We start from the raw sequence: 25843 nt of genomic DNA, 5'->3' as shown, positions 1-25843 counted from the left end.
CCTAATCATAAATTATTAAGAAAATAACTATAAATTTTTTTTAAAAAAATACATTACTAAAAAACTGTAATACCCTAAACCACTAAACACTAACAATTTGTAATCTAATCCCATAAATTATTAACAAAATAAATAACTATAACAAAATACAAAACACTAACAATTTATAACCTAATCATAAACTACTAAAAAAATAACTATACAATTATTTTTAAAAAAAATTTAAATTACTAAAAACTCACAAAACACAACAATTTTATAATAAATTACTAACAAAATATTTAACAAAATAAGTTTACATTACTAAACTAAACACAACAATTTATAACATAATCCTAAATTACTAATAAATTAATTTTAAAATAATTACAAACACAAAAATTTATAATATAGTCCTAAATTACTAACAATTTAATTTTAAAATAATTATAAACAATTTATAAATAATAACAAAAAAATTTCACAACATCTTTTAATTAAACTCTTTAAGTTTTATACAAAATAATTTTATTTACTAAAATAATACATTTCTTTTTCATTTCTTCTTCTTCTTCTTTTTGTCTTCTCTCTTCTTTCCTTTCTTTCTCTCTTTTGGTGGCCTACATGCTGCTGAAACACAAACTTGATTTTTAATTGGGGGGACCGCAGCTTATAAGGTCCCCCATTTTGATTTTTTTCTCCCACCCCATGACATGACTAATGCATGCATGAGGGAAAGAAAACAATTGGGGAGGGAGGGTGGTGGCACAGGCACGGAGCAGCCGACCGGAGCAGAGCAGCAGGTCATGAGCAGCAGTGTTGCGCCTCATGTCGTGCCTATCTGACAGGCGCGACCTATTTCGAATATTTTTTATCCTTATAAAATTTGTATTTTTATCTGTATATTAATATAAATTTTAAAAAAATTAATAATATTTTATTAAATAAAATTTTTTTAAATACAATTTAAAAAAAACTTATAATTGTTTGCTGAATTGGAAAAACAGGGTGGTGTCGTTGGTGTGTCAAGTGGCACTGACAGGGATTATTTAAAATAATACATTCTCGTAAATAATTTTTCTCTAACCTATTTTTTTAATTAATTTTTTTTATATTATTTTTTGTAAAAAATCTCAATTAACTTATGACATTAATTTAATCAAATACTTAATATATCAAATAAATAAAAGTAAAATATCAATAGAGTTATATAAGCAATTACATATTAAAAATAAAATTAAAACACACACTTTGCTATTTTCTCTTTCATATATATATATATTTAAAAATCACATTTATTAAATGTATTGTATGAATAATCATTAAAGTAACTTTTTTCTGACCTCACTTATTCTTTATATATATATTTCCTAAGTTTCACAAATAATAATAATTTAAAAAAAAATCATTACTTTTTGCGAAAGCTTGCTATCCCATTTTTTTATAAAATTAATTATTTAAATAATTTATTTTTTTGATAAAATAAGAAAATAACTCAAAATCTACTGTAAAAGTTGGTGAAATTAAAGTGTTTGGCGCTACTAACATGTCAAGTCAGTAATGTACATTAAAAATTTAATTTTTTAATAGAGTTATATTGAATGGATCCACTTGTATAATATTAGAGAAATACTGTGATTTTTGAAAGTATAAGGAATTTAATTTTTTTATCCTAACTCCTTTTTTTGTTGTGAATGGGGATTTTTTATTTTACCGTTTACGTAGGGGTCAGGTGAGCACAACGACACCGGCCTGACGACTTGCACCGACATGACCGATCATTCACAGGTTCTATCTAATTTTCGATTTTCAAGCTTCTTTTCATTTGTTTCAATTAATTTAAAAAATGTAATTAAATATTAATATATACTGGTGATTCCTGACACGTTAGTGACACCATTAAAAAGTTATATTTTTTTGTTCGTACAAAAATACTTGTATTTTTTTTGGCTAATACATACTGATATCGGCAATCACTCAGACAACACAAAAAAATTAATTTTTTTAAAAATCTAACCAATGACCTAATGATTGTTGCCAGGTGAGTGTAATATTATCGATTACTCAAGTGACACCGATTATCAACGATTGCTTTTACCTCATTTTGTAAATAATGATTAAATTATCCCATATCTATAAATAATTATTTTTTATATTATTTAAGTAGAAAAATCCTCACATACTTTCATAATACCACTTATTAATTAGATGGAAAAGGATTGTATAAAATAATGACGCCACATCATTTGTACCTATTTCCAATAGTTTTATGCCGCATCAGCATTATCATCCTAAATTTCAGCATTTTAATTTAGATTTGATTTTTTTCAAGATGAAAATGCTGAAATTTAGGATGATAATGCTGATGCGGCATAAAACTATTGGAAATTGGTACAAATGACGTGGCGTCACTGTTTCATACAATCCTTTCTCTTAATTAGACAACGGATAAATAAATTTTCTAGTAAAAAAATTATAATTTCGGAATTGAATATACGAGTATTGAAATATTTGCATTGTGAAAAATAATTTTTGGAAAAAAAAGCGTTAAAATAAATATAAAAAATTACAACATTTAAGTAAATAAAAACGTTTTTTTTACATTATTTTTAAAATTTTATAATGCATATTTATTTATGAAATTTTGTATATAGCTAATCAAGTCTTAACAGATCCTTGTAAATTAAATCACCATAGCTTCTTAAAAATATTTAATGTGTTATTATAAATAGATATTCAAGATATCAATGGAAAAAAAAATTTTAATTTTAGTTATTAATTTTTGTATTATGAGTAAGTTGTGGAATTAATTTATGTATTTTAATTTGATTATTTTTAATTTTATATGTTTCAAATTTTGAAATTTCAATTTTGACCCAAATAATAATTGTTAAATCGTTAAGTTGAATCTTGTTATTTCCAAAGCTAACAAAAAACTATTTTATTTTAGTTAATAGATGTAACGACCACCAACGGCAATTGGTAATGATGGCCGAGGAGAGCCTTGGGCCATTGCCCCCTCTCAAATTATTGAAAAATTTCATTTATTTTTTTAAAAGATTTCAATTAAGCTTTTTAAAAGTTACGTAAAATCATAATTTTTAAAAATACTAACTAGACCCCTAAATTTTTTAAAAAAATTCATATTAAACTAGTTTTTTTGAAAATTCTAACTAGGTCCCCTAAGTTAAAAAAAAATCCCATTATGCCTTTTTTTTAATTTAAACTAAACTCTCTTAAAATTTCTAGAATTTCTCATTAAACTCAGAATATTTTTTAAAAAAAATTTAATTAGATCCCATTTTAAAAAAACCTTATTAAACTCCTATTATTTTGAAAATTTTAAGTAGCCTCCCAAAAAAAATTAATCCCATGATCCGCAATTAACAGTTACTAAACTAAAATTTCAAAATTCAAGAAGTATAGAGACTAAAAATAATGTAATTGAAGAAAATCAACAACTTATGGATAATATGAGACTACTAATAAATTTAACTAGTATAATTTGAGCTAAGACTAAAATTTCAAAATTCAAAAAACACGTAGAAAAATAAACTAAGTTAAACTATAAGGATTAAATATGCAATTTACACATAATATGGGGGCTAAAATAAAATTGACCAAAATTATACCAATACACCTAAAAAGACACATTTTTTGTGTTTGTAGAATCATTTTATGAGAAATATTTGTTTAGGATAAAATTGTTAACTTTTGTGTAATGATGATGACATGGCACAAAATTATTGGTCAATTAGTAAGTTCATCTTATCTCTTACGAGACACAACCCACAAGTGGGTCCCTATTTATTATCAACAGGTTTGATTCGACCGAAAAATAGTCATTAAATTATTTAAAAAATTTTATTTAAATTATTAAATTATTTAAAAGCTTTTATTTATTTAAGTCATTTAATTGATAAAATTCTACTAACAAGCTCTAACTAAAGATTTAAGAAATAATCATTTAACTGATAAGATTCTACTAACGAGCTCCAACTAAAGATCGGAGGAATAGTACAATAAATCAATCCCCATCAATATTACTAAATGGGATAATTACAAATCTTGATCAAGATGACCTTATTTGAAGATAATATTATTAAAAGGCATAATTACCAATTCTGATCTCTGATAAATAGATTGTGGACCTTCAGTTAGACACTTAAACCTGAACCGCGAAACTTTTGCAGTGTTCGTTGGTCTAAACGTCGAGCCATTTCAGTTGTCAAATAATTCTTCCAGTCTCCAACCTTCCCTTTCCGGAAGAAAATGTTATTTTCCATCGCCAAATCTCCTTGCCCGTCACGATGTTTCCCAGTTTTATTTACTTCCAAGCCATTTAAATTCTCGAAACTGCACAGCTGTACAATGTTTTCAGGCACCCCTTGTTGTTGTTCCTCTGACGAGAAAGGATAACCCATAAATTCTGCTATTTTCTTAAGATACAAAACAGTATCTTCAATCAGTTCTTCATATTTCAAGAATAGTAACTTGTCTGGATGTTCCAAACTTGCTTTCCAGTACCCCAGAACATGGTCCCAATAAGGCCCATACCAATTTACACCTTCATAAAACAATTCGAACGCTTCATCAAGTTGAACGGGTTGAGTATTTTGGGATTTGTTGTACCTTGCATTGAAATGATGCAATGAAACAAATGTATCTTTGGGGTCCCTGCAAATGTAAATAAGTTTACAACCAGAATCAATTATAGATCTGGGTAAGAAGGAATAAGGAAGATGAGTGGCTAAAAGAGGAATTCCAAGATGTCGATTAGTGGAAAACTGGGCATGATCGAACTCCATGAAAGGCACAACATCATGAGGCATCTTGGAAAGTAAAGGGGTGGTGGAATCATTGTATGAAGTTCTTGTAATAGTGGCGAAAGTGAGGGATTTTAACCAGGCTGCACCTGTTCTTGGAGAGCTACAAAGGATGATATCAGTGGGTTGAGCCTGGAATTGTTGTTGAGCCGACAATGCTCCTTGTAGAAAAGGGGGGGTGAGCCAAAAACCCTGATATTGATATAGAGCTTCAGGAATACCCCAACAATTCTCTTTAGGGAGAGTAGATATCATCTCTTTGAAAGATTTTTGAAGCACATCTCTATTTTGTTTCTCAATATGGGATTCCATGAGAGACAGGCTAATGAGTGCAAATACTATATTATACAAGGATGGCTGTGTAAGTAGGCTGCCACTCTTCTTTTTCTTTTATAAGGAGGCAGTGGGATGGAATGATATTTTTTAATATAAAGAAATACTAAAATGAAAATATAAAGAAAATGAAAATGAAAAGCTTCATTATCTCAATTATTTAAATTGGACAGTGTGCAATTTGTAAGGACTTGCAGACCTGCTCGACGCATCCATTCAAGTGCCCACCCGCGTCACTTTCCACTTAGATAGTAGGGCATGGTACCAATAATGGTGAATTTCTAAGATTATTTACAGAAATAAATGACTGTAAAAATAATTATTAGTATCGATCGAAAATTTAAAAATATATTGATAGATGTACGTCAAGCTAAATTTTTAATAAAGGTTATTTTTTTAAAATATTACAAAATAAATAAGTTTATTTTAAATTTATGAAATCCAAAGTGATAACACTGTTCTTTTAAATTTTTTAGTGCCACTAATTAATGTGAAAAATAAAATTTACAAAATAGAATTTTATATAAACCCATAGTGTCATTTCCATTATTTTATTAAGTAATATAGAACGTGAGATATGTGTATATATAGACTCATGAATATGTTTGCAGCTTATTCCTAGACAATATAAGACTCCATCATGTTTTAACTAACAATATAAGATTAAAGGCTCCATTATATTTTATACATTTTTACAAAATAATTTCTATTTTTTATATTTTTTAACATTTTGTCATATTATAAAATTATTTTTTGAGCTGTTTAATCTTGTTGCATTTTAGAATTGTTTCGTACTCCGTGTATTTTTTTTTGTAATTTTAAAAAATTGATATCTCTTTTTTTTAATTTTTTAGGATTAAAAAATTAATGAGTATAGTAAAATATTTTTAAAAAAATTATCACTTAATTATAAAATGTTGTAAAATAGTCATTTAATTATGTTTTTTAATCATCTGTTTATGAAAAGTTACAAAATTGTCATTCAATTATTCAAATTTTTCTTCTTTTTTTTTCTACATACCTTAAAATTCAAGATAATTGGGTGACAAAAAAAAAACTAATAGTTGAGTGATCATTTTGTAAGTTTTTATAATTCAATAGTAAAAAAATCATAGTTAAGTGAGTACTAATGTAATTTAATCTAGATATAAAAATATGAAAAATAATTATTATATTTTATGTATAACTTCTAAATTGAAATAATGGAAAATTATTTTAAAAAATAGAATTGCATTAATATTAACTTCAAACATTTAAAATTGAATAGAAGATTATTGCATGTACAAGTTTCATACGTGCAATTTGTTCTTCTTTTTTTTTTTTTATGGTTGATTTTTTTAAAAAATACATCCATGTCAGTGTGCTTTTGCTTGACATGAGGAAAAATGTGTCCTCGTTAGCTCATTTTTGACTTTTCAATCCATACCTATAATTATTTTTAAAAGCAACTCATTTCCATAAATAATTTCGGAAATCGACCTTTATTGGTACTATGCCCCAAATAGTATTGCCCAACTTCATTTGAAGCCTTTGCTAATATAAGAGTTTATTTTTTATATTATAATATAGGGATGAGTAAAATTCGAATTAATTAAAAAATTTGATAAAAAATTAAATTTTGAATTAAATTATTTGAGTTATTTGAATTATTCGGATCAGCTCGAATAAAGGTAAATTTATTTATTTTTTTTGCTATATTTATATATAAATATATATATACTGTTTTTTTTAAATAGAGAAAACATGTATGTTTTCCTTCAATGCTTGCTGTTTTTTTTTTGTATTCAAATATGTGTTTGAAAACACTGATTTTACATTCACAATCTCTTGATTTTTTATTCCCAAAATCCCCCATTTTACATTCATTATTCGGCTTTTTAAAGCCGATTTACATGTTATAGGTTACTATTTTGCTATCGTTTAGCCACTGCTCTCTGTTGTTGCGTGTTTTCTTCCTTGCAGGGGTGGCAGAGGAGTTGGTGGTACGGGCGATGGGACGGGGGCTGACATGGGAGGAGCGGCTGCGTAGCTAGGTCAAAGGCTAGGGTTTGCTTTCTGAAAAATTTGTTTATGTTGTGGGCTTGGGCTGTTAGGGTTTGTAAATTGGGTTTTGGGTCTGATATAGGTTTTAATTTTTGGGCTGTAATTTTGATTGGTTTTTTTGTTTTGTTTGTTTTTTTTGTCTAATTTGGGCTTGTTGGGCCCAGGGCAAATTTGGGCCTTTACATTAGTGATTGTGCCTTCTCAAAGTAAGTGACGGAGGAATTAGGGTGAAGCTTTCGGCAGTAAACATGCAACAAAATTGGAAACAATGGTTAAAGGAGGAGGTAATGAAATGCAGTATAATGGTATGTAGATTGCTTGCTATTTCTTTTTGAGCTATCTTCCATAACCGTAACAAACTTTACCTTTACCATGATGGGGTTAGGGATCGAATCCAAGATGTTATCGGGTTTATACATGCTAGAAATAGAGTAGTTAAATGATCTTTCTTGTCCTATGCATATATCAAGGCCTACTAGTTGGGAGCCACTAGAGGGGGAGATTATCAAATTTAATTTTGATAATTCTTTTCACCAACAGTTGAGATTATCACATTGATGGTCGCTAAACTAACTAAAAATTCGACTAAGGCAAGCGCACCTATCGAATAGTAGTATAGTTATGGTGAGACCGGAAATATCGTATCCACAAGGACTAAGAGTATTAGTAATTACTATCTTTTTATTATCTAGCCTAATAATTAAGGGAGGTTTGAAACTAAGACTAATTATTTAATTAACTAAAATTAAGACAGAGATTAAAGCTGTAAAATACTTTTAGAAAATCAATGAAGAAGACAATACCCAAGGAAGAATTCACCTAGACTTCACTTATTACTTCTGAATTAGACGATTTATTCACTTGAATTAATCCGTAGAAATCCTTGATTTATGTTAATATCTCTCTTGAGACTAAAAACAACTAACTCTGGCTTGATTAATTGAAATCTCTTTCTAATTAAAACCCCTATTGTCGCATTAACACAATTTATGGATTCCCTTATTAGATTTGACTCTAATCCGACAGATTTATGTCGTCCTATCTCTAGGATTGCATGCAACTCCGCTTAATTATGGAGATCTACTCTTAAATAGGGATTTTTGCTTCACTGAATAAGCACATCAAAACTTGAATTAATATCCTGGAATATTAAAACAAGGATTTAAAACTCACAATTAAGAATAAGAACAAGTATTTATCATATAATTCAAATAGTAATAAGATTCGTCTTAGGTTTCATCTCCCTTAGGTATTTAGGGAGTTTAGTTCATAATAATGGAAAACATCTCAAAATTGGAAAAACAAAAAAAAAACATAAAGAAACCCAAAGAACTTCTAAGGAAATTGAATGGAGATCTTCAGTCTTGAAGTAGATCCTGCTTCCGATAGCTGTCTTTAGGTATTTCCTGCCTTCTACTCTGCGTGTCTCCTTTAATCCTCTTCTAGGGTGTTTAAATAGACTTTGAAATGCCCAAAATAGCCCAAAATTAGCCTTTTTCGAATAGAATTAGACTTAGGTTTAACAGGGACACAGCCGTGTGCCACGCCCGTGTGAAAGTGCTCAAGCCGTGTGTAATTCTGAGTTGGTTTCTAGTCGACACGGCCATGACACACAGGCGTGTGGTTTACCCGTGTGGAAGTGCCTAGGCAGTGTGAAACACTGATTTAGGCCCATTTGGTCCGTTTTTGGCCCGTTTCTTGCTCTTTTCGCCTTCCTATGCTCACCTAAGTATAAAACATGAATTTAAAGGATTAGGAGCATCAAATTCAATGAAACCAAGGAAAAATCCTCCATAAATATACCAAGCATGGGGTAAAAATATGTATATATTATGGTTTATCTCACATTCGGGTATTACAACACGAAATAAGGAGGGTTTGGTTATGGTCTCGTGCACTTACCCGTAGGAGAATGTTGTGGACCTGACCATGGTGGAGGCAAGAGCATGTTTGAAGGTGGTCGCCTTTGTGGAAGAGTTAGGGTTTCAAGATGTATGCATTAAGGGGGATGCTTTGACCATCATTTGGACACTGGAATCGAGAGAGGAGGACAAATCAAGAATCAGTACTATCATTTCAGAAATTAAAGGGAGAAGTAGTAGATTCAGGATTGTAGAGTTCAAATTCGTACCTAGAGAAGTGAATGAGGCGACACATGTGATGTTAATGGAGGGTAGGAAGCACGATCGGACAATGTATTGGATAAAGGAAGTTTTTAGGGAGGTAGAAAGGATTGTTGTTGTGTGGACAGGAGGGGGAGTGGAAGAATTGACCGAGATTGATGGCTGAGTCCGGAGCATAAGAGGAGGATGTCTAATGAAATCAAGGTCGATTGAGAGGATTTCCAAGCTACTAGCATCGGAATATATTGTTTTGGCCTGGGTTCCTTGCAATCTACTGGTGCTCATGAGGGTTAAATGTTTTGGAGAAGAAATTTGGGATCTAGGGGGTTTTATTTTCATGTTTTGATTGTTGGTTTCCTTTTGTGGTTTTTATTTCGAGTGTTGTTTAATTTTCCAACTGTTTCGCAAAATCCCAGTAGCCATTTAGGTGGCCAATAGATAGGCTACATGTATGGAAGGGTGTAACTTGTCTTCTTCAATTTTAATGCATAAGTGGGTTTTATTAAAAAAATCATTTTTTTTATTTTTACCCATTTTTTATGACTTTTTTGTATCTACATAGTGTTAAATCTAGGGCTTTAAATGTAATATTTTTGTCTATGTATACTTGTATTTTTATTTCGAAAATATTGGTTTAATAAAAATTCATTAATTACATTAATACCCTACATCAAGCTACTAGGGGTAAAGGAGCCACTCACTCTATCTGAAGATAAAACTACTAAGATTCCAGGGACCTTAGCGAAGACCTACACACATTCCTTCTTGTCAGAAGACAATTTGGCAAGGCAATCAACAACTTGATTATCTTTCCTAGAGGCACACCTTAACAGCCATTGCCCTTCATTCTGTAAAATATTTTGAATCCTTCTAACCAAGACGAAGTTTGAATTAGCCAAATGCCCATCTTCCATGACTTTGACCACCTCTAAACTGTCATTTATTAAAATAATTATGGGAGTTGACATCTACTTATTAATAAGACAACTGATAAATAAATTTTCTAATCAAAATTCAAACTCTTGAAAGGTACTATTAATTGTAGTTTACAATATTGTGCTCTTAAATATGTGGTGATTTGATAAAACTTTGAATTCAATATACGAGTATTGAAGTATAATTGTCTATTGAAAAATAACTTTTGGAAAAAAAATAATCTTAATAAAAAATTACAAAACACTTAATATTTAATTAAATAAAAAAATAAAATATTAATATTACAAAAAGTAATTAACATAGCTTAATAATCTTTAGTTTTTTTTCCTCAAACCTCCAAACAAACACTCAATTTTCTGTGGGTGGGAACTTTTTTTTTACCGTTTATGTAGGGGTTGGGGGAGGATAGGGACATCGGCCTGACGACTTGCACCGAGGTGACCGGTTAGTCACAGGTTCTACCTAATTTTCAATTTTCAAGCTTTTTTTCATTTGTTTCAATTAATTTAAAAAATATAATTAAATATTAATTTATACTGGTGACGTATGACACGTCAGTGACAGTATTAAAAAGTTATATATTTTTCGTTCGTACAAAAATATTTGTATTTTTTTGACTAATACATACCAATACCGCCAATTGCTCAGGCAGCACGAAAAAAATTAATTTTTAGAAAATCTAACCAATGACCTAATGATTGTTGCCAGGTGAGCGTGGTATTATCAATTGCTCAAGTGACACCGATTGTCAACCGTTGCTTTTGCCTCATTTTGTAAATAATGATTAAATTATCCCATATCATTAAATAATTATTTTTTATATTATTTAAATAAAAAAACCTCACATACTTCCACAATTCCACTTATTAATAAGACAATGGAGAAATAAATTTTCTAGTAAAAAATTCAATACCTCGAGATATTATTGACTGTACTTTTAAGCAGTGGTGATTTGACAAAACTTTGAATTGAATATACGAGTATTGAAATATTTGTATTGTAAAAAATAATTTTTGGAAAAAAAAGTGTTATAATAAATATAAAAATTTACAATATTTAAGTAGATAAAAAGTTTTTTTTTACATTATTTTTAACATTTTATAATGCATATTTATTTATGAAATTTTGTATATAGCTAATCAAGTCTTAACAGATCATTGTAAATTAAATTACTATAGCTTCTTAAAAATATTTAATGTGTTATTATAAATAGATATTCAAGATATCAATTGAAAAAAAGTTAATTTTAGCTATTAATTTTTGTATCATAAGTAAGTTGTGGATTTAATTTATGTGTTCTAATTTGATTATTTTTAATTTTATATGTTTCGAATTTTAAAATTTCAATTTTGATCAAAATAGTAATTATTAAATCGTTAAGTTAAATCTTGTTATTTCCAAAGCTTCTGCCATAGACATATAATTCTATGTGCAATGTCACATTAATTTACTAATTTTAAATAATACTAACAAAAAAAAACTATTTTGTTCTAGTTAATAGATGTAACTGCCACCAATAGCGAATGTTAATGGTGGTTGAGGGGAGCCTTGGGACATTGCCCTACTCTCGAATTTTTGAAAATTTTCATTAACCACCAACTCTTTTAAAAAGAATTAATTAAATCTCCTAAATTTTTAGAAATTCTTGTCTTTTATTTTTTAAAACATTTCAATTAAATTCTCTTAAAAGTTTCGTAAAATCATAATTTTTAAAAATATTAACTAGACCCTAATTTTTTTAAAAAATTCTTACTAAATTAGTTTTTTTTTAATTTTAATTAGTTCCCCTAAGTTTTTTTTTAAAATCCCATTATGCCTTTTTTTTAATTTTTGAAAAATATTCATTGAATTATTTAAAAATTTTCATTTAAATCATTAAATTATTTAAAAACTTTTATTTATTTAAGTCATTTAATTGATAAAATTCTACCAATGAGCTCCAACTAAAGATTCAAGGAATAGTACAATAGATCAATACCCATCAATATTATTAAATGGGATAATTACAAATCCCGACCAAGATGACCTTATTTGAAGATAATATTATTGAAAGATATAATTACGAACTATGATCCAGTTTAAGTGAACAATGGATGATAAATAGATTATCGACCTTCAATTACACACTTAAACCTGAACTGCTCCATTTTTGCATTGTTCGTTGGTCTAAACGTTGAGCCATTTTAGTGGTCAAATAATTCTTCCAGTCTCCAGGCTTCCCTTTCCGAAAGAAAATGTTATTTTCTATCCTCAAATTTTCGTACCCTTCACGATGTCTCCTGGTTTTATTTACTTCCAAGCCACTTAAATTGTCGAAACTGCACATCTTCACAATGTTTTCAGGCACATTTTGTTGTTGTTCCTCTGATGAGAAAGGATAACCCATAAACTCTGCTATTTTCTTAAGATACAAAACAGTATCTTTAGCCAAATCTTCGTATTTCAAGAACATTAACTTGTCTGGACGTTCCAAACTTGCTTTCCAGTACCCTAAAACATGGTCCTAATAAGGCCCAAACTGACTGACGCCTTCTTGAAACGCGCTTCATCAAGTTGAATGGGTTGAGTATTTTGGGATTTGTTGTACCTAGCAATGATATGATACAATGAAACAAATGTATCTTTGGGGTCCCTGCAAATGTAAATAAGTTTACAACCAGAATCAATTATAGATCTGGGCAAGAAAGAATAAGGAAGATGAGTGGCTAAAAGAGGAATTCCAAGATGTCGATTAGTGGAAAACTGGATATGATCGAACTCCATGTAAGGCACAACATCATGAGGCATCTTGGAAAGCAAAGGGGTGGTGGAATCATCGTATGTGGTTCTTGTAATAGTGGAGAAAGTGAGGGATTTTAACCAGGCTGCGCCTGTTCTTGGAGAGCTACAAAGGATGATATCAGTGGGTTGAGCCTGGAACTGTTGTTGAGCCAACAATGCTCCTTGTAGAAATGGCGGGGAGAACCAAAAACCTTGATATTGATATACATCTCCAGGAAAACCCCAACTATTCCCTTTAGGGAGAGTAGATATCATCTCTTTGAAAGATTTTTGAAGCACATCTCCATCTTGTTTCTCAATATGGGATTCCATAAGGGACAGGCTAACGAGTGCAAATACTATATTCTACAACGATGGCTTTGTAAATAGGCTGCCACTGTTCTTTTTCTTTTATAAGGAGGCAGTGGATGGAATGATATTTTTTAATATATAAAGAAATACTAAAATGAAAATATAAAGAAAAAGAAAAAGAAAAACATCATTATCTCTGTTTCCCCAATCAACAAAAATGAAACTGCGCAGTTTGCACGCTGTCTCATTCTCCATTGATTCTCCCTACTTAACACGCATTCGTAAGGACTTGAAGACAGGGCAGAGCTGGTCGACCCATCCATTCAAGTGCACACCCGATGCCTCACCTTTCAAAATTATTTAGGGAAATAGACCACTCCAAAAAATAATTATAGATATGAATCGAAAATTCAAAAACACGCTGATGAATATGTTTCAAACTAAATTCTCAATAAAGATTATTTTTTAAAGTATTATCAAGATAGACTAAGTTTTTCTAAAAAAATTATGAGAATAAGCCTTTATAAAAACCGAAAATGAAAACATTATTTTTTTAAATTTTTTGGTGTCACTAATTAATGTGAAAAATAAAACTTACAAAATAAATTTTGCTATACACCCATGAATAGGTTTGCAGCTTATTCCTAAGCAATGTGGGATTCTATCCTGTTTTAACTAACAACATAATATTAAAGGCTACACTATATTTTATATTTTTTACAAAATAATTTCTATTTTTTATATTTTGTTAACATTTCTTATATTATAAAATTATCTTTTGAGATCTTTAATTTTGTTGCATTTCAAAATTGTTTGGTACTCAGATTGTATATATTTTTTTTTGTAATTTTAAAAAATTGATATCTCTTTTTTAAAAACTTTGTAGGATTAAAAAATTAATGAGTATAGTAAAATAATAAAAAATATTTAAAATAGTTATTTATAAAATAGTTATAAAATAGTCATTTAATTATATTTTTTGAATAATTTGTTTATAAAAAGTTACAAAATTGTCATTAAATTATTCAAATTTGTCTTCTTCTTCTTCTTCTTTTTGCTACATACCTCAAAATTCAAGATAATTGAGTGACCAAAAAGTAGTACTAATAGCTGAGTGATCATTTTGTAAGTTTTTATAATTCAATAGTAAAAAAATCATAGTTAAGTAACTACTAATGTAATTTAATCTAGATATAAAAATATGAAAAATAGTTATCATATTTTATGTATAACTTCTAAATTGAAATAATAGAAAATTATTTTTAAAAAATAGAATTGCATGAATATTAACTTCAAACATTTAAAATTGAATAGAAGATTATTGCATGTACAAGTTTCATATGTGCAATTAGTATTCCTTTTTCTTTTTTTATTATGGTCATTTTGTATATGCTAACAATCCTAAAATGCATAAGGATTAAAAACCTCAAAAGGTGATTTTATAATATGAGAAAATTTTAACAAAATAAAAAAAATAGAATTTGTTTTGTAAAAAGATATAAAATATAGTGTAGCATTAAGTTGTTAATTAAAAGAGGAAGGAATTCCACATTATGTAAGAACAAGTTGCAATCTTATTCATGAATCTATATAAACACATATCTTACATTCCACATTGTTTAAGAAAATAAGGGAAATAAGACTTTGGGTCTACGTAAAGATATGCTTTGTAAGTTTTATTTCCACATTAATTGATGGCACAAAAAAATAGTGTTGCCACTTTGGGTCTTTATATTGACTTGTTCTCATAAATTTTCAAAAAATTGCATCCATGTCAGCGTGCTTTTGCTTGACACAAGGAAAAACGTGTCCTTGTCAGTGCATTTTTGGATTTTCAATCTATACCTATAATTATTTTTAGAAGCAACCTATTTCCATAAATAATTTTAGAAATGGGCCTTTATTGGTGTAATAGCCCAATTTTACCCGGGCTTTTAATGAAATTTATCAGTCCAAGTTTTTACAATAGGCCCAAAGTTTTAACAGTCCATAGCTCAAAAAAAAATTAAAACCACATCAGCCCACTACCTAAATCAACCCTAGCCCACTAAATATTTTTCAGCAAAAGAAGGGAAGGGAAAACCCTAGGCGCCGCACCAGGTCACTTCAGCCCTCCCCGTATGCGCCTCCACTGCCATCACTGGCCTCATACGCCTCTGGTGCTCCTCTGACACTTGCCAAGGCTAAATCAACACGCAAACAAAAAAAAAAGGAAAAAACAGCGAAAAAAAGGATAGAAAAGTAAAAAGTTGACAGCAAAGAAACAAAAGAAAAGGAAACAATAGCATAGCAGAATAGAGTAGCATGAACAGCAGCAAGAAAGATTGTAAAATCGGCTATAAAGCCAACAAAAATAGGTTGTAGAAGCAGAGATTGAGGATTAATAAAAAAAACAACAAAAACAGATTCAAAAGAAAAAAAAAGGTGGTCTTTCGTTCGATTTTTCATTTCCTTTGCAAATTTATTTTTGAATATAGCACTCATACATATACATATACATTCAAAAGAAATAAAATTTTTGGTACCTTTTGTGAGTCGGAGAAGTCGGAACCGAAGAGTTCCTTTACTATTTCCGATTTTCTGAAGGTGTTTTTTGCTTTTTTGTTAAGTCTAGATCTAGGGCGAGGGGAGCAAAAGGGTTAAAAAGGGGTTGATTTTATTATTATTATTATTATTATTATTATTATTATGTAATCATTTGTTTATTTGTTACCCATTCTTTGTATACTTTTATAAATCAAACTATTTAGGTTTTCACTTATAATATTATTATTGTCATTCCTATTATTATATGTTTATTATTATTATTGTCGAAACCATTTTTTTGAAAAAACGAGGATCGACTTTGGTTTTGAAAATGAAAAAATGAACATGGGAGTCACCACCAATCCTTTTTATTTAGGTGTGATCGAATCACCTAGAAATTTGGTCGTTTTAATAAAACATTTTTGATTTATTAAAATAAATGATTTTGGTCTACGAAGGTTGAGAAAACGAGTTCGGGAGTCGGTTACGTGCGAGGAAGGGTTAGCACCCTCGTCACGCCCAAAATTGGTACCTAATCGATTAATTAACGTCTTAATGTCGAAAGTTGAAAAGATTTCAAAATAAATTTTAAAATACGATCCTTTTTTATGAATGTTAATTTTACAAAAATGCTCGGATAAATCAAAGCGGATGCTAAAGACCTTCTTGTCCCGAGGTAATACAATGTCACATCCAGCGCATTAGGACACGACATTTTAATTTATCGAGAATAAGCTTGTCTTTTAAATTTCAAAAATCATGTATTTAAATTTTAAAAGGATATTTGGTTATTTAGGTTAAACGAGAAAAATCGAAACCTAGTAAGTTAGGGTACGACGCCGTTTCAGCGTTTTAAAGAGGCTGGGCAAAACGGTGCGTTTTTCCATCCTATATAAGTCACATTTTTTTAATTCATTTTAGCTATTTTAAATAAAAAAAAAGGAAAGGGGGAGGGTTTTGGTGCTCTGGACTGGGCGATTTTCGGCGATCGGGCCACCGTCCGTCCGTCGCTGGCGATCGCCGTATACGGCAGCCAAAAGTATAAAATCGACCCTTTTTTAACCCTTTTTGCTCCCCTCGCCCTAGATCTACAAAAATACCTCTAGAAAATTGGAAAGAGCCAAGGGAACCCTTCGGTTCCGACTTCCCTGACTCACAGAAGGTACGAAAATCGTTTTTTCTTTTGAATATATGTATGTATATATGTGTGCTATATTCGAAAATAAGCTTGCGAAGGGAATGAAAAAGGATGAAAGACCACCTTAATTCTTCTTTTTTGTATTCGATTGCTCCAATATTTTTTCTGTAAAAAATTACATTTCTTTGTCTCTGGCTATATAGCCGAATACATATTCCGTGCTACTGTTCTCTTTTTTCTTTTTGTTACTGTTCTTTGCTTCCTTTCTGTCCTGTTCTTTGCTTGTTTGTAGGTGACAGCGAAAGCGATGGGACGGAGCGTCTGTTCAGGCGTAGAACGCGCTGACACCACGTGAGGGGCGGCGCACATAGGGGTTAGGATTTCAGCTTTGTTGAAACTAGTTTAGGAAGTGGGCCTATTGGGCCCCTAGGGTTTTTAATAGTTTTGCGCTAGTTGGGCTTGTAGCATATTAGGCTATGGACTGCTCCTATTATTATTTTTATTTTTTGATTTTGGTTTTTGGTTTATGGGCCCCCAGGCTAAATTGGGCCTCTACAATTATTATCATCGTCATTATTTTGCACATATGTTTTGTTACAAATTGCGCCTTAAATTTTGTTTTTTTTTAATTTGGTTTTTTACTATTAATATTTTTAAACCCTTGCTCTTATATTTATTTATTTGTTACTTTGTCGTGACTGCTCTCTCTATTATTTATTTATTTCATCCTTATTTATCCATATATATGTTTCGTTATAGTAATTTGTTTGTTAATGCTACTATGACTATTATAGCCCATTAGTATTATCATAACATTCATTTGTTTATCATATACTTAACTCGTATAGTTGTTTTATATTATTGCATTATTATTACCCCACGCACCATGTTTAATTATAATCAGTTGTCTTTGTATTATATTTCAAATAAGCCCATGTCGTTTTAAACTTACGTTTGATAATTATTTAAAAAGAGAAATTTTCAAAGTAAGGCAATATTCCGTGTTTGGAGATTCTAGAGATCGTGCCCTAACATGCTGGGTTTTGATTTTCTTCGTTTGACCCAAATGACCGAATAACCTTTTGAAATTAAAACGCATGAACTTTGAAAATCAAAAGACAAGCTTATTCTCGAGGTTTTAAAATATTGTGTCCTAACTTACTGGGTGTGATATTTTATTACTTCGGGACAAAAAGGTCTTTAACATCCGTTTCGATTTACGCAAGCAAATTCTTCATAAAAAAATCAACATTAAAAAGAGAGGATCATATTTTTAATTCTTTTCGAGTTTTTAAATTTCGACATTAAGACATTAATTAATCAATTATGTACCAATTTTAGGCGTTACGAGGGTGCTAATCCTTCCTCGTACGTAACCGAATCCCGAACCTGTTTTCTCAAATTTCGTAGACCAAAATCGTTGTTTTAGTAAATTGAAATATTTTATTAAAATGACCAAATTTCTAGGTGATCCGATCACACCTAAGTAAAAAAGATTGGTGGCGACTCCCTATTTTCAATTTTCGTTTTCAAAACCAAATTCGACTCCGTTTCCAAAAAATGGTTTCGACAATTGGTATTATGCTCCAAATAGTACTACCCAACTTCATTTGAAGCCCTTGCGAATATAAGAGTTTATTTTTTTATATTATAATATAAGGATGAGTAAAATTTGATTCGATAAAAAATTTAAATTTTGGTTTAAATAATTCGAGTTATTTGAGTTATTCAGCTCAACTCGAATAAAAAATCAAAATTTTCAGTTTAACTCAAATATGAAATACACAATTTGAGTTATTACGTCGTTTTGATAAATGTTTATCTTTTTTAAAGTTAAAAGTCAAAACTATTATATTGTTCATGTGGTTAAATAATATTGTGGCTTTTTTACCTAGGTATAAAATAAATAATTAAATACCATAATAGTATGCCAATACAATTATTTACCAAAATGATTTGTTTGCAATAGAGTTAGGGGTGGAGAGCATGGAAAATGTGGAGCCATTTTTTTTTGTGTGACTTAATCATTGAAACATCATTATAAAATGATATGGGGTAAAATATATATATTTTAAGGGTGAAGGGTGTGACAGAGGCGGCACCAATATTCGAGTTATGCAAAAACTCAGTAAAAAAAAGATCATATACGATAATTTAATTCAAAATAAATTTATGGGGAGTTGTATCATGGTAGGTGGGGTAAAGGGAGAGAGATGAGCGACACCAAATGACTAATCGTTCATGGGTTGGGGAGTTGGGGAAAGGGAAAAACTTTTGGGAAAGGAAAGAAATATATGCCAGGGAAAGGGAAAAATACTAATAAAATCAAAAAAAATATTTTCTAACAAATTAAAAATAAATTTTTAAAAATTATGTAGACTTAAATAGTACTAAGATAGATGCAACTTAACAAGCAAATACCTCTAAAATAATAACAAAATTAACAAAATGCCTTTAAAATAATAACAAATTAATAATAAAATAAGTTTTATACAATATTCAAACAATAACAACAAAATAATAGTAACATAATAGTAATATGGTAGCAAAATAGAGAGAAAACAATAAGAAAATAACATTAAAAAAAAAGTAGATTTTTTTGTCATTTAGTGAATTCGGGTCGGGCCCGGGCCAAAAATACTTTACCCGAGACCCAGCTCATTTTTTAAACGAGACTTATTTTTTTATCCAAGCCTATTTTTCAGGGCTATATTTTTGTCCAAACCTTCCAACATCTTAGGCGATCTTTCAAGCCGGACTAAGTAGCCCGATCCATGAACAAATCTACTAATATCGAAAGCTTTAATTCAAAGTTAAAAAAGTAATTATAAAAGGAGAGCAAAGCAAGAAAGTCACTGCTCACCCCAACTGGAACACACAAAAAATACATAAAAATATGCAATAAACTCTCGGCGGCTTATGGGTAAATGAAAGGACATAAAAGCACACCCACAGTCAAGCCAAAACACAAAAACACCAACAGAGGAAAGAATATATCATGCTCTAAGATAGAGCCAGAGTTATTTTATTTTAGTTAATAAATGTAACCTCCACTAGTGACGAATGGTAATGGTGGGGAGCCTTTGCCCCACCCTCAAAATTTTGAAATATTTCATTAGTCCCTAATTTTTTTAAAAAAAATTAATCAAGTCGCTTGAATTTTTGAAAATTCTCACTATACCTTTAATCTATTTTAAAGATTTTAATTAAACTCTCTTAAAATTTCTGTAAAATCTTATTAGTCTCACATAATTTTTAATAAATTTAACTAGAACCCAATTTTTTTAATTCTTATTAAACTACTTTTTTTGAAAATTTTAATTAGGTCCCCTAAGTTTTTTAAAAAAAATCTCATTATGCGTTTTATTTTATTTTTTAAAAATTTCAATTACACTCTCCTAAAATTTCTAGAACTTCTCATTAAACTCATTGTATATTTTTCTAAAAAAAAATTAATTAGACCCCATTTTAAAAAAAATCTTATTAAACTCTTAATTTTTTTTTTTTGGAATTTTTAAGTAGCCTCCCCAAAAAGCTTAATCTCACGATCCGCCACGAACAACTATTAAACTGAAATTTCAAAATTCAAGAAATGTAGAGACCAAAAATAATGTAATTGAAGAACAAAGAATAAATCAACAACTTATAGATAATATGAGACTGCGAATAGAAATTAACATAATAAATTTAACTGGTATAATTTGAGCTAAAACTAAAATTTTAAAATTCAAAAACCACATACTAAAATGAACTAGGTTAAACTACAGGGATTAAATATGCAACTTACACATAATATAGGGGCTAAAAGAAAATTGACCAAAATTACACCAATACACCTAAAAAGACACATTATTTGTCTTTATAGAATCATTTTATGAGAAAATCTTTATCTCTTACCAGACCCAACCCCGGTTAGGTCTAATTGAAAAATAATTATTGAATTATTTAAAAAATTTTATTTAAATTATTAAATTATTTAAAAAATTTTATTTATTTAAATTATTTAATTGATAAAATTTTACCAACGAGCTCCAACTAAAGATTTAAGGAATGGTCATTTAACGGATAAAGTTCTACTAACGAACTCCAACTAAAGATTCAATGAATAATACAATAGATCAATACCCATTAATATTGCTAAAAGGGATAATTACAAATCCTAAGTAAGATAACCTTAATTGAAAATATTATTATTAAAAGGGATAATTACAAACCCTAGATTATCAACCTTCAATTACAGACTTAAACCTGAACCACTCAATTTTTGCATTGTTCGCTGGTCTAAACGTTGAGCCATTTCAGTGGTCAAATAATTCTTCCAGTCTCCAGGCTTCCCTTTCCGAAAATAAATGTTATTTTCTAGCCCCAAATTTCCTTGCCCTTCACGATGTCTCCCGGTTTTATTTACTTCCAAGCCACTTAAATTCTCGAAACTGCACATCTTCACAATGTTTTCAGGCACCCATTGTTGTTGTTCCTCTGACGAGAAAGGATAACCCATATACGCTGCTATTTTTTTAAGATACAAAACAGTATCTTCAACCAATTCTTCATATTTCAAGAACATTAACTTGTCTGGATGTTCCAAACTTGCTTTCCAATACCCCAAAACATGATCCCAATAAGGCCCATACGGACTTCCACCTTCATAAAACAACTCGAACGCTTCATCAAGTTGAATAGGTTGAGTATTTTGGGATTTGGAGTACCTAGCAGCGAAATGATACAATGAAACAAATGTATCTTTGGGGTCCCTGCAAATGTAAATAAGTTTACAACCGGAATCAATTATAGATCTGGGTAAGAGAGAATAAGGAAGATGAGTGGCTAAAAGAGGAATTCCAAGATGTCGATTAGTGGAAAACTGGGCATGATCGAACTCCATGAAAGGCACAACATCATGAGGCATCTTGGAAAGCAAAGGGGTGGTGGAATCATCGTATAAGGTTCTTGTAATAGTGGCGAAAGTGAGGGATTTTAACCAGGCTGTGCCTGTTCTTGGAGAGCTACAAAGGATGATATCAGTGGGTTGCGCCTGGAATTGTTGTTGAGCCGACAAAGCTCCTTGTAGAAAAGTCGAGAAGAACCAAAAACCTTGATATTGACATAGATCTTCAAAACAACCCCAACAATTCCCTTTAGGGAGAGTAGATATCATTTCTTTGAAAGATTTTTGAAGCGCATCTTCGTTTTGTATCTCAATATGGGATTCCATGAGGAACAGGCTAATAGAAAGATGATTTGGGCTGAAACAAAAATCACACACATATATGGAAGAAGAAAGAGATTGATTTCTTGTAAAATAGTCATTAGTTGGGTCACTCACACACCCCCCAAAGTATTATGTTATAAAATAATATTATATTAATTATGTTATAAAATAGTCATTAGTTGGTTCACTCACACACCCCCGAAAGGGAAGAAGATTTAGAAAATATTATGTTATAAAATAATATTATATTAATTATATACTAAATAATAATATAAAATAATCTAACCTAAAATATAAAATTCTAAAAATTATATTTAATACAATAAAAAATTTATTATATTTATGGTAGTGTATTTAGAGTATTATAGTTTTTTAAAAAAATATTTTTAAATAAAAATTAATCTAAAAAAATCAAATATAGGCGAGTTGGGTCTGAGTTTACTTTTCTAAAATTGGGCTGAGCTTGGACAAAAAAGTAAGCTTAAAAAATTAGTCTAGGTACCTTGTATGAGCCCGACCCAAGCATCTCTAGTACCGGTGAAAATTGCAAACACATGTTAAATATGACAATCTTGATTTTAATAACTCATGATAAATTAATTAATTTAATTTGAAAACTCATATTGTTTTTTAGACTTATTAGATTTATGAACTTAATAATTAATCTTGTGAAATATTGTAAAATAAAATATGCATAAAAGCAATAATGCATCTACTATGTCTTTTAATTTTGTTGATTTGGTTCTCACTTTCATTTTTTTTAAATATAATTCATTCTTTATTTGAATGAAATTCATGACCAGGGGCGAAACTAGAAAATTTTTTTAGGAGGTGAAATTAAATTGTAATTTTTACGATAGTAAAAATGCAATTTCACCATTTTAATAACCTATATCTTTATAATTTTTAAAGGATTAAATCAAATTTTTATATTTTTAGTGGGCCAAAATATAATTTTACCTTTACTAATTTAAAATTTTAAAGAGACTAAATTGAAAATTTTTTATTTTAGGAGAAGCCGGGGCCCTTGCTAGCCCCCTAATTTTGCACCTATCCATGACATGAATTCTATGGTAGGTTTACAATAATTATCTCTCTGTAATTACATGTTGTTATAAGTTTATAACAATCAACTTTTTATAATAGGCAAAATCTTGACAGACAAATGGAACTGTTAAAGAGAATATTATCTATATTTTATTGTAGAAAATGCACCATTTTTATAATTAATCTATAAAATATCTCATTTTTGTAATTAATTTTTTATACTATTTTAATAAAAAAACCATAGAAAAATTTGGACAATTTTACCAATAAAGGCCCATTTCCAACCTTATTTACAGAAATGGGCCAATTATTTCATTATTTGCCGAAAAGGGCCGAAATATACAAAACGTGTCTACGTAGGAGCTTTTTGGGTGAAATTTAAGCAAATCGCGTCCCCAAGGGAGCGATTTTGCCATGTTAGCACAAAACCTGCTGACATGGACTCGTTTTGCTAACGTGGCAAAATCATTTCCTTAGGGACGCGATTTGCTCCGTGTTTTTCTAGGGGGATATTTGCATGTTTAGTCCCTAGGGTTTTTTGGTTTAGGGAATTGTGAAAATAATTTAGGTTTAAGGTTGTAGTGTTAGGGTTTTGTTAAAAGAACTTAGGTTTAGGGTTTAGGGTTTAAGAATTTAAAAAAAAATTTGGATTTAGAGTTTTTGTTTTAAAAAAATTAATTAAATTAGGTTTTAAGGGTTTTAAGAAAATTAATTAAATTAGGGTTTATTTTTAAAAAAAATAATTGTGTTTAGGTTTAGGGTTTAGGAAAATTTATATTGATAATAAGGATTTTGTTTTTTTTACAGTAGTTTCAGAAAAATTAATTTTGAGAAGATGGTTCTGAAAAGATAATGTCAAAAATGCTTCAAGCAGGATGCACTGTTAGTAAAATTACTGAAAAAAGCTCCGGCATAGACACTCTTTTTCTACAGTAGTTCCTGAAAAAATAATTTTGAAGAAGACGGTTCTGAAAAAATAGTGTCAAAAACACTTCAAGCAGGATGCGCTGTCATCAAAATTGATGAAAAAAGCTTCCACGTGGACGCTCTTTTTCTACAGTAGTTCATGTTTGGCCTTAGGCTATAAATGAGCCGAATTTCATTCTCAGGTTGCATAAGTTATAGCAAGAAAAATTAGAGAAGCTAAGCAGAATAGAAATTGAAGATGAGTGAACGTATTAGTGCGGTTATTTACTATGATGGTAAGGTCCGTAACACTGAGAACGGCATTGTTTTATTATCGGAGAACACAACGCGATTGGTTTTTAACCAAAACTTCGTAAAAGAATTAAGCGCAAAATCTTCGGAACGACGCTAATGAGAGTTTCGTCTATTAAGTATGGATTTTATGCTTCGGTTGATCCCATGACGTATGACCCATTTGATATCAAAGGTGGTTATAGCTTGGAGACGATGGTGCAGACTCAACTCGCTAGTGGATCACCTATCTTGAGTTATATGCATAATTTTCATCACCAAATAAAGCATTTGCGACTTCAACATCTATTGTTGTTCGAGAGAAATACACGATAACCCTAAACTTAAATTATTTTAATAAAACCCTAACCCTACAACCCTAAACCTAAATTATTTTAACAAAACCCTAAACCAAAAAATCATAGGGACTAAACATGCAAATAGCCTTCTAGAAAAACAAGAAACAAATTGCATCCCTGAGGGAGAGATTTTGCCACATCAACAAAGCGCGTCCACGTCAACGCGTTTTATGTTGACATGGCAAAATTGCTCCATCGAGGATGCGATTTGCTGAAATTTCACCCAAAAATGCTCCTACGTGGATGCATTTTGCATATTTCGGCCTTTTCCGATAAATAATGACATAATTAACCTATTTCCGTAAATAAAGTTAAAAATAAGCATTTATTGGTAAAATGGTCAAAAATTTGTTTACCATAAAATGGTTAATTCTTCTGTAATGACGGTGATATGGCACAAAATTATTAGTCAAGTAGTAAGCTCATCCGATCTCTTACAAGACACAGCCACAGTGTGGGCCTTATTTATTTCCACATAAATAATAATAATAATAATAATAAACAAAAAAGCATAGCACATTAAGGGGTAAAAACGAGATTTCGATATGAAAAAGAAAAAGGAGGATGGTAGAAAAGAGTCCAATCACATATAAAACGTGTCAGATTTTAATGGACCTAATTAGGTCTAAAAGAAAAACACTACTGTGGTTAACGTGCTCCCGAGTCACGAGACGTGTCAGATTGAATTTTTTCCTTGTCTGCCCCTATCAACCGGTTAGGTCTCACCGAGAAACCGGCTGCTCTCGGTTAAGTTTTTGAAAATAAATAACTTTTTAAAAATTAGATGTTTTTTAAATTTCGGTAAACTCCACCTAATCTTATTAATCTATTTTAAAAAGTTTACGTTTTAATCACTTAATTTTAAAAAGTTATAAAATTGTCATTTAATTATTTAAAATTTTTTATTTAAGTTATTAAACTATTCAAAAAATTTTATTTAAGTCTCTTAATTATTAAGTTTTTTTTAAAGTTCAGTTAGCGAGCTTCAAATAACGATTTGACAATCAGTACAGTAGATCAATACCCACCGAAGAGCAAAAGAACATATATTA

General features: G+C 29.9%; 3 protein-coding genes and 1 long non-coding RNA gene across 4 annotated transcripts; all 4 read right to left on the bottom strand.

Moving 5' to 3' along the window:
- Nucleotides 1–4136: 4136 nt before the first annotated feature.
- Nucleotides 4137–5117, bottom strand: LOC107932741 (flavonol sulfotransferase-like). Its single transcript, XM_016864828.1, has one exon. It carries the CDS (start codon nucleotides 5115–5117, stop codon nucleotides 4137–4139), a length of 981 nt encoding a protein of 326 aa, XP_016720317.1.
- A 7242-nt stretch (nucleotides 5118–12359) lies between these two features.
- Nucleotides 12360–13333, bottom strand: LOC107932743 (flavonol sulfotransferase-like). The gene is made up of 2 exons (XM_016864829.1): nucleotides 12760–13333; nucleotides 12360–12673 (listed from the first exon to the last, which is right to left on the bottom strand). Exons 1-2 carry the CDS (start codon nucleotides 13331–13333, stop codon nucleotides 12360–12362), a joined length of 888 nt encoding a protein of 295 aa, XP_016720318.1.
- Nucleotides 13334–15020: 1687 nt separating this feature from the next.
- On the bottom strand, nucleotides 15021–15966 carry LOC107932753 (uncharacterized). Its single transcript, XR_001693481.2, has 2 exons — nucleotides 15838–15966; nucleotides 15021–15495 (listed from the first exon to the last, which is right to left on the bottom strand). It is a non-coding gene; the product is annotated as an uncharacterized lncRNA (long non-coding RNA).
- Nucleotides 15967–21210: 5244 nt separating this feature from the next.
- Nucleotides 21211–22191, bottom strand: LOC107932744 (flavonol sulfotransferase-like). The gene has a single exon (XM_016864830.2). It carries the CDS (start codon nucleotides 22189–22191, stop codon nucleotides 21211–21213), a length of 981 nt encoding a protein of 326 aa, XP_016720319.2.
- Nucleotides 22192–25843: the final 3652 nt, after the last annotated feature.

This window comes from Gossypium hirsutum, chromosome A04 (genome assembly GCF_007990345.1).
Source record: "Gossypium hirsutum isolate 1008001.06 chromosome A04, Gossypium_hirsutum_v2.1, whole genome shotgun sequence".
Classification (NCBI taxonomy): Eukaryota; Viridiplantae; Streptophyta; class Magnoliopsida; order Malvales; family Malvaceae; genus Gossypium; species Gossypium hirsutum.
Note: the sequence above shows the minus strand (reverse complement) of the source record. Positions and strands in the feature narration are given on the sequence as shown.